A 17088-nucleotide genomic window follows, 5' to 3' on the forward strand; every position below is an offset into this window, starting at 1 on the left:
GTAAAGGGAGAAGGAAACTTGACTGCAATTGTGTAAATAATTCCAGTTCCAAAATACATATTTGTAGACCATAAATGCTCCTTCAATTTATCAACTTTGTGCAGGGCACAGAGAGTTTCTTCACCAGCTTTGAACTCCCAACCAGGATATCCAAGACTGAGGCAAGGTGTATGTTACTTCCACAGCCCAGACTTAGGAATAGCCAACACTATTTTTTGAGGTTTCCATGAAGGAAAGTGTGGATCCCCACAAAGAAATGGCAATTTTCTAAGAAAATGTTCTCATTGTACAAGTTATTCCAGTGGTTCTCAAGCTTTTAGGGAGCATTACTCCCTAAGTAAGTCTTCGCGGGGGAGGAGCGAGGGCAGCGATGTGATCCCCAGGATTGCATCACTAAGTGGGGGCGAGGGCGTGCTTTGACTTATTGTTGGCTTATTCAAGAAGCAGGAGGTGCGGGGAGCCCCGTGCAGCCCTCCACAAGCTTCTTGAGGCTTGGAATGCTGAGAAACGGCACGTGCAAACCATCTCCTACAAACCAGAAGTGGTTTGCATATACTGTTTTTCAACTTTCTAACACTCACGGAATCCTACAGAGGGCTGTGCGGGACTCTCCACACCTCCTGCTGCTTGCAGAAGCCCACAGTAAGCAAAAACACGCCCTCGCCCCCTTATCAATGCGATCTTGGGGATTATGTTGCTGCCTCCCCCCTTCCCCTGCCCCTTAAAGGGACGGGGTAAGCTTTACATGAACTGATAGGTCGCAAACCACCAGTTTCAGAACCACTGGGTTATTCCACACGCCAGTGGTTTTCAAACTTTTAGCACCAGGACACATTTTTTGGAATGAGAATCTGTTGGGACTCACTAGAAGTGACATCATCAAGCAGGAAAATTTTTAACAATCCTAGGCTACAATCCTACCCACACTAACCCAGGAGTAAGTCCCATTTACTATCATTGTTAAAAGCATATACATAATAGCCTGATAAAAGTTCAGATCTGTAACATTTCCCCAAATGCAGTCACATACCATGGTGAGTGAGTTGGCAACCTTCAGTCTTGGAAGACTATGGTATCGCGCTCTGGATGGTGGTTCTAGAACAGCGTCTAGTGTGGCTGAAAAGGCCGATTCGGGAGTGACAATCCCTTCCACACTGGGAGCAAGTGCAGTCTGTCCCTGGTCTGTCTCCCTGGCTATGGGCCTTCCTTCTTTGCCTCTTTGCCTCAGACTGTTGGCCAAGTGTCTCTTCAAGCTGGGAAAGGCCATGCTGCACAGCCTGCCTCCAAGCGGGCCGCTCAGAGGCCAGGGTATCCCACCTCTTGAGGTCCACTCCTAAGGCCTTCAGATCCCTCTTGCAGATGTCCTTGTATCGCAGCTGTGGTCTACCTGTAGGGCGCTTTCCTTGCACGAGTTCTCCATAGAGGAGATCCTTTGGGATCCGGCTATCATCCATTCTCACAACATGACCAAGCCAACGCAGGCGTCTCTGTTTCAGCAGTGCATACATGCTAGGGATTCCAGCTCGTTCCAGGACTGTGTTGTTTGGAACTTTGTCCTGCCAGGTGATGCCGAGGATGCGTCAGAGGCAGCGCATGTGGAATGCGTTCAGTTTCCTCTCCTGTTGTGAGTGAAGAGTCCATGACTCGCTGCAGTACAGAAGTGTACTCAGGACGCAAGCTCTGTAGACCTGGATCTTGGTATGTTCCGTCAGCTTCTTGTTTTAATATTGATGCATACCATGGTAGCATCAATATTAAAAAATAAAATATTGAAATGAATGGGGACCCACCTGAAATTGGTTCATGACCCACCTAGTGGGTCCCATCCTACAGTTTAAGAAACACTGTCATAGTCTAATAGCAGCTACTATGTCATGTTATATAATGACTCTAAGGGTGCAATCCTAACCCCTTATGTCAGTGGTTTTCTGCACGGACATAAGGGCAATGCAGCTCTGAGGTAGGGGAACAAACATTCCCTTACTTTGAGGAGGCCTCCATGAGTGACACCCAATTGCAGGATGCAGCACACGACCCATTGGCACCACTAGGCCACTGCTGGAAACCACTGACATAAGGGCTTAGGATTACACCCTAAATATGTCTAGCCTCACCTACTGATGACTTTAACTAGTGGACTTCAATCGATCCTGCCTGACTTTCTTTTTCTTTGCCAGGAGAGACACACAGCCAATGTCAGTTTTGTTTCTGCATTTTTGGCTGCTGATCCCACATCTGCCCCTGCAAGATATGGCTGACTATCACACTATGAAGGGACTGATGGCCCAGTTCACTGACACTCCCTGCACAGCAATGTCTGTACAGGATCTGCTGCATCCTGTGGGGGAGTCTTGTCCTGCAGAGGTCTCCTCAAGGCAAAGGACCACCCCACCCCTAAGTGGAAACAAATCAAATGCAGGCAGGGCTGCTGGGCACTCTGAAGGGGTCTTGCAGAGCCCCAGTAATCCACGGAGTTAGAAAATGAGCCTCTGGACCCCGCCTCTCTCTCCGCAACTTTCATCACCATCCATCATGTGAAAGCTGCCACTGCTGCAGGGAAGCTGAAAGGTGCCACCCCTAGGAAAAATCCACACAAAGGGAGTGTGAAGGCCCTCTCCTCATCCACAGCAGGGGCAAAAGCAGGTTGTGAGACATAACAATGAAGGTTGATTCAGCCTGTGCTCAGCCTCTGAATGCAGTTAATTCACTTCTGTGGAAGAAAGTCAATCACTACCCTTGAAACATGTGCACCCTTGACCTGTCACGGAGCTATCCAGTCTCTGTTGATGGGGAGATCATGCAATGTGCCCCTTCAACAAGACTGTTGAATTCCTCACACAGACACAGACTTTGGCACAGTAACTTAGTGTGCAATCCTAACCAACTTTCCAGTGCTGGCACAGCAGTGCCAGTGGGGTATGTGCTGCATCCTGCAGTTGGGGGGCAGTCACAGAGCCCTCCTCAAGGTAAGGCAATGTTTGTTCCCTTACCTTAGAGCTGCATTGCCCTTAACTCGGTGCTGGAAAGTTGGTTAGGATTGCACCCTTATAATACCAAAATTGAAGTTGGAGTCAATTTTACAAAAATTCATTCGTTCATTCAAATCTTCCAGAGGAGCAGCCAAGTGAGTCTGCTGCAAAAACAATAGCTTTATAGCATTTTAGAGGCAAATATATTTAGGTTAACTTCAGCTTTTGTGAACTAGCACCCAGTTCATCAGACTGCTTAGATAAAGCAAGCTCTTGTAGTCCATGAAAGCTGATGCTAAAGTGTGTATGTCAACCTTTAAGAGACAAGACTCTCTCAGTGCAATCCTATCTTGCACTGGAACAGGCAGGCCAGGAGGTGGCATAAGTCCAAGGAGAGCAGAGCGGCTTGCAGCCGCTCAGGGAACAGGGTTGGGATCTGGCATAACTGCTGGGTCCCAGCCCCACCTCCTGCTCCCCACCTGCCTGCCTCCGGGACCACCCTCTGCCTGCTCTCCCTCCTCCCCAGAACACCTCCCTCCTGCCTCCTCCCCGCCCTCCCCAGACCCTTGCTTTGGCAACCCTCCCTACCAGAGTTGGTGTGGAGGATGGATTCAGCCTCCGTTGACAGGCATGTGTCCCTGCACTGGCCCAGCTGACGCTTGAGGAGGCGCAAATGTGCTTTATGGCACATTTGCGACCCCCCTTGGCTGGTGCAAGGGACTTGTACCGGCCCAAGGCACACTCAGGATTGTGCCCTCTGTTGTTCTTACTACATCTGGTATTCTTAAGCACAGAGTTATTCCTTCCATAAGCACAAAGGGAAGCCTATGCCCAAGGAGTTTACATTTTAAATTCTGATGGTGGGTAGCACCACAGTGTAGAAAGTACTATGCTTGAGCCCTCATTGAACCCCATGGTGTAGATATTCACTTTGCTGGCTGCCCTTGGTCAAACATGTTCTGCAGGTACCTGAAGCACTGCAAACAACTGCAGAACCTGTTTGATTCGAGGCAATATTGGGAGGAGTGAGTGATAATGGCTCCCTCATACCATCTTTGACTCTGTTAAAAAAGCACTCGTCTGTCCCCAGCCTAAGAATGCAAAGCTGGATAATAACAGGGTGTGCATACTATACAACATCCTTTACCAAAGGGTAGCAGATCTTGATTCTCAAAAGCACAAAGAAGCTGCTCCTTTTCCTAGTGTAGCACTTCACAGATAGTTGGTGTTGGCATCCTTCAGTCTCAGAAGACTATGGTATCGCGCTCTGAATAATGGTTCTGGAACAGAGTGTCCTCTCCAGTGTGCGAAGCCATGCAGCAAATCCCCCCTCTCCACCACACTGAAATGGTCCAATGGAAAGGCAGAAGCCAATACGGTTGGTTCCAGCAGCGTCGCAGGAGTTGCCAGAACGTGACTGTGTTCAGCCATGAACTGCCTCAGGGACTCCGGCTCCGGATTTTGCCTCAAGGTTGACTCCTGAAGCCTTTTCCATAACTGGATGTAGCCACAAGGCAGTGGAGGTTTGGGATCAGAGTTTTCCTTCTCTCCGATGAGCTGCCTTCCCAGGCTATCGAGTCCCATCTACCCAGTGGCCGTTTAGTCACCTCTTACGACAAGTACAGCCAAACTGAGGGCCTATTCTTATCCCAAGCCCCCAGGGGTTTTCAGATAGAAACCCCTGCTAATTGGGTAAGAGGCACTTTTTCAAGTGGGTATTCCTCTTTTAAGCAGGGGGAGAGTAACTGGCCCACCTCACCCCAGCAGTGTCTATTCTAGTGGCTGTCTGCTGGTGTTCTTTTGCATCTTTTTACATTGTGAGCCCTTTTGGGACAGGGAGCCATTAGTTATTAGATTTTTCTCCGTAAACCGCTTTGTGAACTTTAGTTGAAAAGCGGTATATAAATACTGTTAATAATAACAATATCACTTTGCCTTTGCATGGTCGCTGATAACTTAGCAGCCGTCACCAATGATGGATGACGCAACAGCAGAACACATGAAATGCCAAGTGCAGATCTGCGCAAACTTATATATTAAATACAGTTCACACATAGACCCACCAAGCCACTGCGAGGAAATGGACAGAGCAGAATTCTAGACAGGCTGCAAGAGCGACAAAGAATACAGAACCAAGTTACCCTGTAGGGAGAAGCAGGCAGGCTGAGAGGCAGAGACCATGGAAAGGGAAAGGATTAGAGGAACATGTCAGCACGAGGGAGTGTTGGGGGGAATCTTCTCAGTCTGATGGGGAGACCTAAAAGCCAGAGTGGGTTGAATGAAGGTTTGACATAACCAGCCAAATCTAGAAATCTGAGCTTGATTCAGGTCACGAGTGGCAAAAATTTGTTTTCAGATAACAGGCCTAGAGTCAAATGTTTCTGGATGCAGTAACCACATTTGGGGAAAGATGAATGTGGTTCCTTACACTCAGCAGTCTCTGACAGATGGAACTGCCCCTTAGACTGTTTTCAGAAAAGAAGTGGACAAAGTCATGGAAGATACAACTAACAACCACTGAGAGGCCTAGAAGCAAAACAAAATTTCTATGGCCAGAAGCCATGTTAGCTCCTCTGAGGACCAAAAAATGGAGACAAATGATGAGGAAAGTCATCATTTCTGCATCCTGCTTGTGAACTTACAAGGGCATCTGGTTTGTCAATATTAGCAAGAGAATTCGGGACTAGGTGGGTCTTGATCTGATCAACCAAAGCCATTTGTAGCATGTACATCATATACTTTCCTCCCCATTTAAATGTCACTGGAAAACAGTCCTAGGTCTCGATTATCTCACATTTTCCCTCTTACAAAATACCTGCCCAGGTTCCCTTTTGGAGATCTGTTCTTCATCCTCCACTACCAGCATGTTTTTAATGTCACAGAAACATCCACACACAACCTTAAATTTGGCCAACTCAAGGCCATGATTTCCCGGATGAACCATCACAGCTCTCGTCAAATCATCACAGCTCTATCTGACAGAGACTGCTCAGCAGGTCCACAGGCTTTGTCACTCAAAACGCATCTTCACTACACCGCACAGTCTCACTAGGAGCAAACTGGAAGCATCATCATGTCTACAGTTTTGTCTGTCCCATTAAATACAGACCATCTGCAAACCATCTGTTCTATTTGTACCCCACACTTTCTCGAGAGGGATCAAAATGCTGCATCTCTCCAATGGCGCAAGAGGGTCACTAATCTCCTCTACCCACCTGCCCCAATTCTGCTACTCTTTTTTTTCCTAACAATGATGCAACATTCCATGCTTCCCAGGGGCCAGTGAGCATGCTCAGACTGCATCCAGCTATTTGGAATTCCCCCCTTTTTCTTTTAGTTTACAAATATTATCCAAGTCCAATTACCTTGGAAGTCCCTCAAGTATGCAGAAAGCCCCATCTTGTCTGTGGGTGGCCTCATGTCTGAACAACCTGGTAGGCATTTAACCACGCAAGAGTCCTATTAGTATATAGATGGTTCTAAAAACATGCAAGGTAGATCAGACTGAGAGAAAGGAAACAGCCCAGAGCCATCCTGAGCTTCATAACCAAGCAAGGACTTAAACCAGGTCCCCACCACCTCACTCTGGTCCCCACTGGCTGTCAGACTGACACACTAATCCAGCTGTTGAGATTAGGAGAGAACCGCATTCCTGCCACTTTGACTTCACTCCTTCTTAACTAGTTTTCACTTCCAAGCGTACCACAATTCAAGTACTTAAATTGACTCACTGAGGGCTGGCCCAAGACCTCCTGACGCCTGAGGCTGCCTGCCAAATGCTACTCCCCATTGTCCCATGACATGTCAGCCTCCGCTCCTCCCACACTCCAATGTTCCAGCTCAGCACTCCCTTCCTTCCCTGTCCCCCTCTTCCTTTTCACTCAGAACTGGAAGGAAAAGGAGGAGTAGTGGAGAAAGGAGGCAGCCAGAGGTAGGCACCCTTCCCACCAACCTGCTGCCTAAGGTAATCACTTCAGTTGGCCTCATGGATGGGCCAGCGCTGGACTCGACACGGTTTCAGTGGATTCCTTGCATTTGGCGGCATTCATGGTTGCCTACAATGGCTTGTGTCTCCATTCTTCTCTAAGGGCTCGTATCATTTATTGTCTTGAGATTTATTCAGATCTTCAAGAAAAGCATATAGTACAGCCCTACCAGGGATATATGGTGAAAGGGGATGCAGGTGAGGCAAAGCCTCCCCACTGGAGGCTCTGTGAGTTGTGAGTGATTGTGCTCCTCACACAGTGGAGGCACTTTTCAAAGTACACTGGTGGGGAGGCTCTGCTCCACCTGCCTTCCCATCCATCACATGTCCCTGAGCCCTACCACTTTAGAATGCGAGTGACAGTGAGAGCTAGACATTTCTACTCAGAAGTAAGCCTCAATGGGACTTAATTCCATGTACACATGGGCAGGATATTATTATTATTAACAGTATTTATATACCGCTTTTCAACAAAAAGTTCACAAAGCGGACAGCAACCATAATCATGCAACTGAGTACCCTAAGTCCAAAATGCCCTGCTTGTAGAAAGCTAGTTGAGAGAGGTGTTCTACTGTAACCATTTCCCTGATACACTCGCTTTGTTCAATGTCAGTGGGCAGGAGGGAGGCATAAAACTTGGAGTCATGCACTCCAGTCTCAGGCGGAAATCACATATACCACGTGATTTCTCTGAATGTGCAGATCAGCTCTTAGAATTCTTTGGGGGCTACTAAATGCTGTCATCTTATTTGCACAGTGATAAATAACTTTTATTATACAGATATTTGTATGATTCTTTCCATATATAGTTACAAACTGCCAAGAAACGTAGACTACAAGTTAGAATCTAACAATTAAAAAGTCTATAGGAGTCTCAATAATTGCTCATTTGTGCTAGTTGAATTGTACTTCAGATACTTAGAGGTGAACACACTTCCAATGAGTATTAAGGAACAAGTGAAGACAACACCCTACAAGTGTTATCACCACAAACAACACCACAAACAAGTGATTGTGTATGGGAAGCTAGGACTTGCCAGTTGTCCTGGATTAATAGTTGTGCAGTCATGTACATGCAGCATTGGTCTTTTGAAACTGTTCAACTACCTCACACAGCAAGTATCACACTAAAGTCACTGCTATGTCCGAGCTTCTCTGGATTCCCCATATTTGGAGGGGGGCGCATACACTGCTCTTAAGAATGTTTCCACGTAAAGTTCCATTAGAAATAGGCCTCTCCAAGACACTCTGAAATGAATAATATTTCAAAAATATTGCAGACAGGTTTTGTTATTTGGTCTTTTTCATCCAGATTCCCCAAGGACCTGATCCTAACCAGCACACCTGCTGGGGTTGGCCTGTGCCAGTCTATTTGGCACCCAAGCCCACCTGATCAGGTTATAGGGCAGGGAAAGAAAGGAGAGTCCAGAAATAGTGAAACTTAGATGTGTCCAGGAATTGTTTGGCTTTTAAGTTTGTAATCGCTTGCATTTTGCTGCATTTTGCACATGAGCAGTGCCAACACCCTAGGGACCAATCCTATCCAATTTTCCAACACCGGTGCAGCCGCAACGCAACCCCAAGGTAAGGAAACAAATGTTCCCATACCTTAAGGAGGCCTCTGAGACTGCCTCCCCACCACAGTATGCAGTGCATGCCCCACTGGCATAGCTGCACCAGCACTGGAAAATTGGATAGGATTGGGCCCCTAGTCATGTTCAGTACTTGTTTTATTAATGCCTGCATGTCTTATTCTGTCCTCCAACCCACCCCCCCGTATTTTTAATAAACTGTTTTTATGTTTATTAAACTGTTAAACTGTGTTTATGTCCATGTTTTTATGTTTATGAGGCTTATGCCTCCATTTTGGTCCCACCGACCAGAATGGCTCCGAAGGGGAGGGGCCAATTGCAAGCCATGGTGAGGCTCCCTGAAAAACTTTGCACTCCCTCTAGTTCTGCCACTGCCCCCTCCCCTCTCCATATCACCACAGTCCCAACTAAAGCTGAACTAAATTTCACAGTTCTTTTGTGCAGATGTTCAGCTCCTTCATTTCCATTGCCCTCACTTCATTCCCAGGCAAGTTGAATGTCATTACTTAGCCAAATCTGCTTGACTTACGCAATGCAAGTGAATTGTGCGATCTCTGACTGGGTGGGATCAACCCTGTGTTTAACACAGGAAGAAGCAGAAGTGGGGGGGGGGAGCACCCCAGATGCAGGAGTCAGAGGAAAAAGTGAGCTAACGAGGATTTTTCATAACAAATTTTTACTCCATTGAAAGTGCTGCTTTCCACTTGAAAGTCAAAAACGGAGAAACAGAAAATGCTGCAATTGTATGGCTTGCATAATTTCATCACACATTCATACTCATTGAATTCAGATACTGTCAAAGTACCATTTCACATCACGTCACATCACTGCTTCAGAAAATTCCTTTACAATTTTTATCTCAAGCCACCCCTTTGCTTTGCTTCCTTCCACACCATGTTTATATTTAAACACATATATGAAGTTATCAGTACTTTAACTAATTATTTCTATATATAGGGCAGGCTCCCAATTCTGTGGGCCTCCTGCACAGAAACAGCACCAATGCAAATTAACCCATTTCTGCCTAGGTGTACACATTTGATCCCTGTTGCATATATGCAATGTTGGGTAGAAACGGCATAATAATAGTTGTGGATCATCTGGGTTCTGCTACTGAAATTCCAAGTGCTTGTTGCCCAGACAGACAGCTCCCATTCTGAGCCAGTTGTGTAAAAGGGCTGCTGCTGTCCTGTCATATACTTCTATTTTTTTTTCCCTCCTTCATTAGCAGTAGGATGACATTGCTTTGCAGCGTTAAGCTGCAGGCACAGAACCAATGAAGAACTTCAGTGGTGCCAACCTGCCTGCCCTCACTAAGCCTCTGAGCAGGCTGGTTGACTTTTCATCTAGACAGATCCCTTGAGTGTCAACACTGCACCTGTAGGTGAAATGATCCAGTTTAAATAAGATGCCAGGCAAAGAGATTGCTATGTGGATTCATTTTTCTTACACACTGGAATCACGCTTGAATCTACTCACTACCATCATTTCCCCCAGAAAAAACAGCCTGAATGTACCATTTATTCCTTTACCTCCTTCTTCCCCTGGTTCCTTCCCCCCTCCTGTCCATTCGTCACCTCCTCTCTTTCCACTCATATTACTAAGTCCTCCCACCAGACCTTTCTCTATCATACACAAACAACCCAAGCCTATCTAACTGCCTGCACATTGATGCAGCCACACAAACGAGGTGTGTGCTGCATCTTGCGAGAGAGTTTCGAGCCACAAAGTCCTCCTTGAGGTAAGAGAACATTTGTTTCCTTGCATCAGGATAAGTTCTTGCTGCCCCACTGGATCTACTTAGACTTGCATCAACTACTTTTTGGTGCAAATCCATGTGAACTTGGGTCAGAGAATCGAGGCCCGGAGGGGGATAGGATATCCACAGCACTGGTGCCACCCCCTTCCTGGTTTCAATCAGCCCTCCTCCCTACTCTGGTCTCCTCCTACTCCCCTCCTACTTACCTGCACAGGGGCTCCTTGGGAGGCCACTGGCATGCGGAGTTGTGGTGCAGCTGTTTGGCATGTCACCTTCCACAACAGCCATAAAGCATGCTGCACCACCGAAACACGAGTTCTGGTGGTGCAGCAGCCCATTTGGATTCAGATGTGAGCCTGCAATATGATTCACACTGACCTGGGAGAAAATCTCACTGGACTCCATGTGACTTAGAAAAAAGCATTAGGATTGTTCTCCAAGTTCTGTCCAGCTATCCCTCTGTCCTCCCTACATCCTGCTCTGGCCACTCCAAGAAACGGTTCCACTGTCTTAAAGCTGGCATCCTGACTCCCCATTTCTGCCTCCACAGATCTTCAGTGGCTTTCTGTTCATCAAACCATTGAACAGAAGCACCCCCCTTTCTAGGCTGAGCATTCTTTCAGCCACCATCAAAACTTATCTCTTCCCTGCAGAACTCTTGCCTCTAGAATTCCTGCTAGCAGGGCTCAAGTCCCCAAAGGAAGGCTCCAGCCCCCAGACAGAATGACACAATCCCCCTTCCCCAGTCCAAGATGGTTGCCTGTGGCCAGAGAAAAGACACTTGCCAAGACACATGAATGCTCACTCCACATATTTGAGAACCCTGCCCGGGCAAACAAGTGCACTCCCATATTGTGCCCTTGCCTGCTATTCTTAAGTGCTCCCGGGGCAAGTAACTTGGCTGGCCCAAGAGGCTCCATCCTTCCTTGCAGCTCCACTACACCACTGGAAGTGCAGACCTCTGTCTTCAGGGGTGAATGAAGCAGGCCAGGGCAGAGGATGGCTTTCCCCACACTTTAACATGCATTCTTTTCCATTTGAAATGCTCTGGCCTTGAAGCCCTGACCCATATTCTTGAACTGTGCCTGCTGGGCCACACCCTCTTATATCCATCATCAGGACCCTTCTGTACACAGAGAACATGCATAAAGGCACACATAAAAAGTACCACTGAGCATATGCAGAGCGCTTCTCTCTCATTACTGTGCAATAGCTGCTCTGTCCCTATATACTGTATATACTTAGAATCAAGGAGCTTGGCTTCCCTCCGGAGAGATTAAAGCAGGCTTGAGCCCCAGCTCTTCCCTCCCCAGTCTACCTTGACAGCATTCTATGAACACAGTCCAAATGTGCCTGAGATGTGGCGTGCTGGCCTGGGCTCCCCACAGCCCTGTACAATTGGGGGCAAAGGTACTGTTGGAAACTGCAGACCCCTTTTGGACAGGCAGGGTGCTGCCTCACTGGTGTGCCAGACTTCAGCTGAGCCAGCCCTGGCTGAAACCTGCTCAGGGTCTCAAGGAGTCCCCAGTCACAAGTGGGAGGCTGCACTAATGCTCCCTCCCAGGGGGTGGAGGGGGACGTTCGTCCTCCTGCACAAAGGAAAGCAGCACGTGAGGAGGCGAGCGGAGTCCACCTGCTCTGCTTCCCCAAATGTGCTTTTTTGGGTCCGGGACGTGGACTGGACTCTCTTTTTCTTCGGAGCCTCCGCCTGAGAGCCAAAGAAACTAGGTTGCTCAGCGCTGAGGCCCCGCCAGGCGTGCTGGGGCTCCAGGCTGGTCGCACGACTTGGTTGGCCACAAGGCAGCCGCCCTGCTGTTGGGGCGTAGCGAGAGGGGGGCGAAGACCAAGTTTTGCAGGCGCCGAACGTCGTGTTCGCCTCCCTTCGCTCCCCGCCGGAATGGCTCCGGGGCCGCGGTGAGGCTCCCTGCACGCCCTCGCGCTTCGCACCCCTCCAGTTACGCCACCGGCGATCACTGGGACTCTGCTGCTCTCCTGCAACGCCCCCGACCTCGGCCACTCTTCGCTCCCAAAGCGCTCCCCAGAGGAGGCTCCCGGCCCTCGCCCTGCACAAGCCCACGCGGGCGGCGCTCGCTCCTCCGCCCACCAGCCTCCCCGCGCCTGGAAATAGCTCCGCCAGGAACGCGCTGCGCCGCCAGCAGCTCCGCTCGAGCCTTCCCTGGGCTCCGGGCTGCTATTTCGGGATCGACCCCCTCGACCCTTCCCGGCTCCCTCTTAACGGAGGATTAGGGGCCGCGGAGGGAAGCATCCCAGCCACGCAGGACCCCCCCCCCCGCGCCGACGGCACTTGGGAGACTTGGAGCGGCCGTCTGGGGGGGTCCCGCTCCTTCCCTGCGCGCGCCGCACTCTCCGCCCTCCTCTGCCCCGCGGCTCTCGCGCTGCACCTCCATCCAGACGTGCGAAGAATCCCTTTGATCTCCGGCCAGGCCGGGAACGGGGCGGACGGTCCTCTCCAGGGGCGTAGCCAGAGGGGGGCAAAGCAACACGACGTGTTGCTGCGCCTCCGGCTCTCTCCCGCCGCACCCGGGGCTGAGCACGGGGGCAAAGGAGGGGTCCGGGCCTGGAACGGGCTCCCCCCTCCCCGGAGCTCGACTGCGAGAGCCGCGTGACGGCTGCAACGCGGGGGGCGGGCAGCCGGGCTCGGTTTGCCTCGACTCCCCACATGGCCCGGGGGCGCGGGCGGGGGGCGCGGGTTTCCGGGCTGGATCGCGCCTGCAGAGCTTTTGTTCGGCTCCGCGCCCTTCTGGCCCCAGGGCGCTCCTGCCCGCCTGCGAGGAAGAGCCGCTCCCGAGCGGACCGGCGCTGTCCGAGGGGCGGCTCAGCTCCCCGCCAGCCCGCGCGCCTTACCGTGGTGGAAGCGACCATGGCATCCGCGGGGACTTCTGCGGGGAAGCCGACATGAAGAGAGGGGGCCGGGAGGCGCGCTGCTCATCCGGGAAGCCGCGGAGCGAGGGAGCCGAGTCGAGCCGTCCCGTCCCGGAGTGCAGAGAGCAGCCCGAAGAAGGTCGCTCGTCTGCGCGGAGCCCCACACTGCGAGCGGCGAAGGCGAACGGCGCGATTATAGCGAGCGGCTGCGCCAGATGGCCCGCCGCGTTAACCCCTTGGTCCCCGCGCCCGCCCGCCCGCGCCGTGCTAGTCTGCTGCGCTCCCGCAGACACGCGCGGCGCTTCCTCGCCGCCCCCGGGGCATCTCCGCCCTCCGTCCCCAGGAGGCCGCAGCAGCCACTGGGAACTCCTTCGGAAGCAGCGGCCAAGCTGCTGGGGGGAGCCGGGGGCTGGGCCGGGTCTCCAGCGGCGCCCTCGCTCCGCCAGGAGCCTGCAGCGCAGCACCGCTGCCCAGCTGGCACTTCTGCTGCAGCACTGGCCGGCTGCGGGTGCAAAGCTCGGGGTTTCGCAGGCAGCCTCAGCGCAGCGCGCAAGCGGCCCCTCCCCTTCGGGCATCGCCTCCGTTTTGCCCCCCAGCGTCTCCGAAAGGGGAGGGGCCGCTTGCACGCTGCGCTGAGGCTCCCTGCAAAACTCAGTGCTTTGCACCCCAAGCAACGCTGCTGCCTGCAGCTCCCACGGAGAAGCCCGCCGGCCTGTGCACTTCTAGCCTCCCTTGAGAGGAGGAACATTTGCTGTCTGCAGCTGGCTCACTCCATGCTTGTGTCCACACTCACTCACACTCACGCCCAAGGGCTGCTCTTTCGGAAAGCATCACACCACTTGCAAAGAGTCTGGTCCCAGCCCAGGACGGCGTCTCAGCAGTAGAATTAATCGTCTGGGGTCTTACTGGCAAGGGGGAATCCCGCCGCAGTCAGCCCCCACCCAGACAGCGTGCAGACCACTTGCTCGCTGCCTGCCTCCTGCCTGCCTCCTGCCTCTGCGTTCCCTGCCAGGTTCAAGCCGAACACAGACGAGCAAGTCACAACCACAACCCGGAGGTCACGGAGGGCGGCCTGTTCAGAACGCCCAAGAAAGCGAGGAGCTCTCCCTGCAGCCTGCCTTTCGTCCCGTCTCCCCACTCTCTGCAGTTCGGCTGGCAGGTCTGGGGCAGTCTCCAGCTTGGTTGTGCTCCAGGAGGTTACCACCTGAGCATAAGTACCAGATACTGAGAAATGGTGCATAAATCAGCCTTCGTGAATGGGAAATGAAGCCTCCGAAGTTTGGTTCCCGCCAGAACACCTTTTCTGCCTGCTTTCCCCTATTTTTTTCAGCATTTAATCGCACTTAATACTTTTTCTCAGGCTGTTACTCACAGCCTAACCTAACCTTAGGGCCTTCTCATTTTTCCAGGTGGCAAAACACGGTGCCCAGTGAATCGATACCTCAGAGAGAAGACATCCACTTTACCCAATGTCCGGGCAACTGCGCCACCTAACTGGGGTTATACCCAGTCCTCTGCATTCAGACTGACAGGGTCATCTCTTCATCTGGAAAGTGAACTCTCCCCCCCCCCTTCCTGGCTTGGTGTACACAAGGAACAGAATAAAGGGGTTGTTTTATTTCCCCTCACACACACACACACACACACACACACGCACGCACGCACGAACAACACACAAAGGACTGAGAAGTATTCCAGACTTCTATCCCAAATCACTAGTTCAGGGGCTCCTAACCTAAGGTCCATGGACCCAGCTTTCTTCTTGGAGTCCATGAATCATGTATGCACAAACACACACACATACATGAGTACATTTTTCTAGAGAGGGGATCCATCAGATTCTCAAAGGAGTCCATGGCCCCAAAATGGGTTTCAGATCCACCATGCTAATCCATTCTGCTGCCTGAGGGCCCAATCCTGTCCCATTTTCCAGTGCCAATGCTGCCATGCCAATGAGATGTGTGCTGCATCCTTTGGTGGGGAGGCAGTCACAGAGGCCTCCTCAAGAGTTGCATTGCGGCTACACCAGTGCTGGAAAGTTGGATAGGATTGGGCCCTTATTCTCCTTCACTGTAGACCCAGCCCCTTTCCTGTCCTACAAGTGCTGATGCAAACATCAGATACTGGTGAATGTTGATTTTCACATGTAATTCTTACGAGGTTAGGAGGCCACGTGAGAAATGTTAGGAAGCACTTTGTCCCAGATCTTGTTTTTCATTTTTATAACCAATTTTGTGGCAAATGTCCTTTAGCAGGGAATGATGAACACAAATATCACATTCAGGTGTTTACTGAGGACACTTGGAAGAGGTAAGATTCCCCTGTATACACTGTATTTACTCAAAGATAACTCTCCTGCGTTTTCAGTTGAGTCCTGGTGCAGGGATTGCAAGCCTTTTCCTTTCTCAAAGGGGAAAAAAATCATCCTATTTTTTTTCTGGTAGGTCTATTTTATTTCTATTTTAACTGGTAGATAAAGTTGCCCTGTGAGTCTTGCACAGTGCAGTCCTGTGCATATGTATTGAATTCAGTGGAATTTACTTCTAGAAATTAGATTTAGACTTGCAGTCAAAGGCCGGGGAAATATCAACATTCATCCGATTCCTGATACTTAGGCACTTGCCTGTATTCACACACACGCACAAATGTACACATCTCTAACATGGAACAAGCCTACATCTAGAGGAGGATATTGATTATTTAATTTTCAGGGGCTGGGAAGTTGCACTCCACATTATGCACACTGTACCTGCCTCATCATCATCATCGTCACTGGCAGTGCCTGGCGGGGAATTCACATCTGGAAGGCCGAGAGCCCGTCCTTCGCCTGCGCCTCGCGCCTCAGAGCGCTGTGCCGCCTTCCGCCCATCTTTCTCTCGGCCAGAGGCTGCCTCCCACCAGCGCTTCGCAACTTCCATCCAGCGCGCCGCAGCTGAGGCCACATTTCCGCCGCTCCTGCGCCGGGCTGATTCCCCCGGAGCGAAGGCGGGGCAGCTGCTGGAGCCTGTCCCGGGACTGGGAGCCGAAGGGTTCCCGTTTGACCTGTGCGGGCCCGCCGGCAAGTCCTGTGCGCGGCGGCGGCGGCGGCGGCAGCCCGTTGGCCCGCGCAGGGACCGGCCCCTCTGCGCGGAGGTGCCTGCGCCCCACACGCCTTGGGACTGGAGAGGCGGCGCCTCCTCTGGCGGGTCTGCACGCGCGGAAGGGGCTGTTCTCTCCGCTCTGCCAAGGGCCCCGCTGGGCGCCGCAGCCTCCCAGGGGCGGTTACGGAGCTCCGCAATCTGCCTGGCGGAGGTAAGCTGTTTGCAAGGCGGAAGGCGGGCCGGGGCAGAACTCCCTTCCCGAGAACGGCTCTTTCTGAACCCAGCCGAAGCCTCCGCAGGGCAAGGGCCAGAAAAGTGGCCAGTCGTCCCGAAAAAGAAAGTGCTAGGCCAGTTCTATCCACGCTTCCCTGGGAGTAAGCCCCACTGGCAATGTAACAATAATTGGCAGAGAATGAATGCATCTCTGCATGCCGTGGGAAATGTCTTGCCTGCATAGAAATCACATGCAACATCTCCTTTCATTTACACACCAGCGCAATACACAGGCCTGCAACCCTGCAAAAGCAAAACAATTCACTGGCATGCAGGTAGTATTGACTTGTATTGAAAGTGCCTATTTAACACTTATCAAGCACCTATCTAACACCTATATAGCACCTAACACCTATATAATGCCTATCTAGTGCCTATGCAACACCTATCTAGCACCTATTTAGTACCTAACACCTACATAACACCTATTTAATGCCTGTATAGCGCCTATTTGACACCTATTTAGCGCCTATCTAGCACCTATCTGACACCTATTTAGCGCCTATCTAACGCCTTTCTAGCACCTATCTAGTGCCTATTTAACACC

At 51.1% G+C, this 17088-nt stretch overlaps 1 protein-coding gene across 4 annotated transcripts in view; it reads right to left on the minus strand.

The window, feature by feature from the left end:
* The window catches only part of NTF3 (neurotrophin 3), a 91998-nt gene extending 75629 nt beyond the window's left edge, over window positions 1–16369 (minus strand). Inside the window, exon 1 of one of the 4 annotated variants that reach the window (XM_066631919.1) lies at window positions 12708–12842. In XM_066631919.1, the coding sequence (XP_066488016.1) occupies window positions 12708–12713 (6 nt within the window). In that variant the 5' untranslated portion in view covers window positions 12714–12842. Of the gene's footprint in view, window positions 1–12707; window positions 12843–13170; window positions 13464–15937 lie in introns of those variants that run through there. The other 3 variants (XM_066631916.1, XM_066631918.1, XM_066631917.1) reach the window with 3 other exon arrangements.
* Window positions 16370–17088: the final 719 nt, after the last annotated feature.

The sequence above is a fragment of the Tiliqua scincoides genome, chromosome 6, assembly GCF_035046505.1.
Source record: "Tiliqua scincoides isolate rTilSci1 chromosome 6, rTilSci1.hap2, whole genome shotgun sequence".
In the NCBI taxonomy this organism is placed as follows: Eukaryota; Metazoa; Chordata; class Lepidosauria; order Squamata; family Scincidae; genus Tiliqua; species Tiliqua scincoides.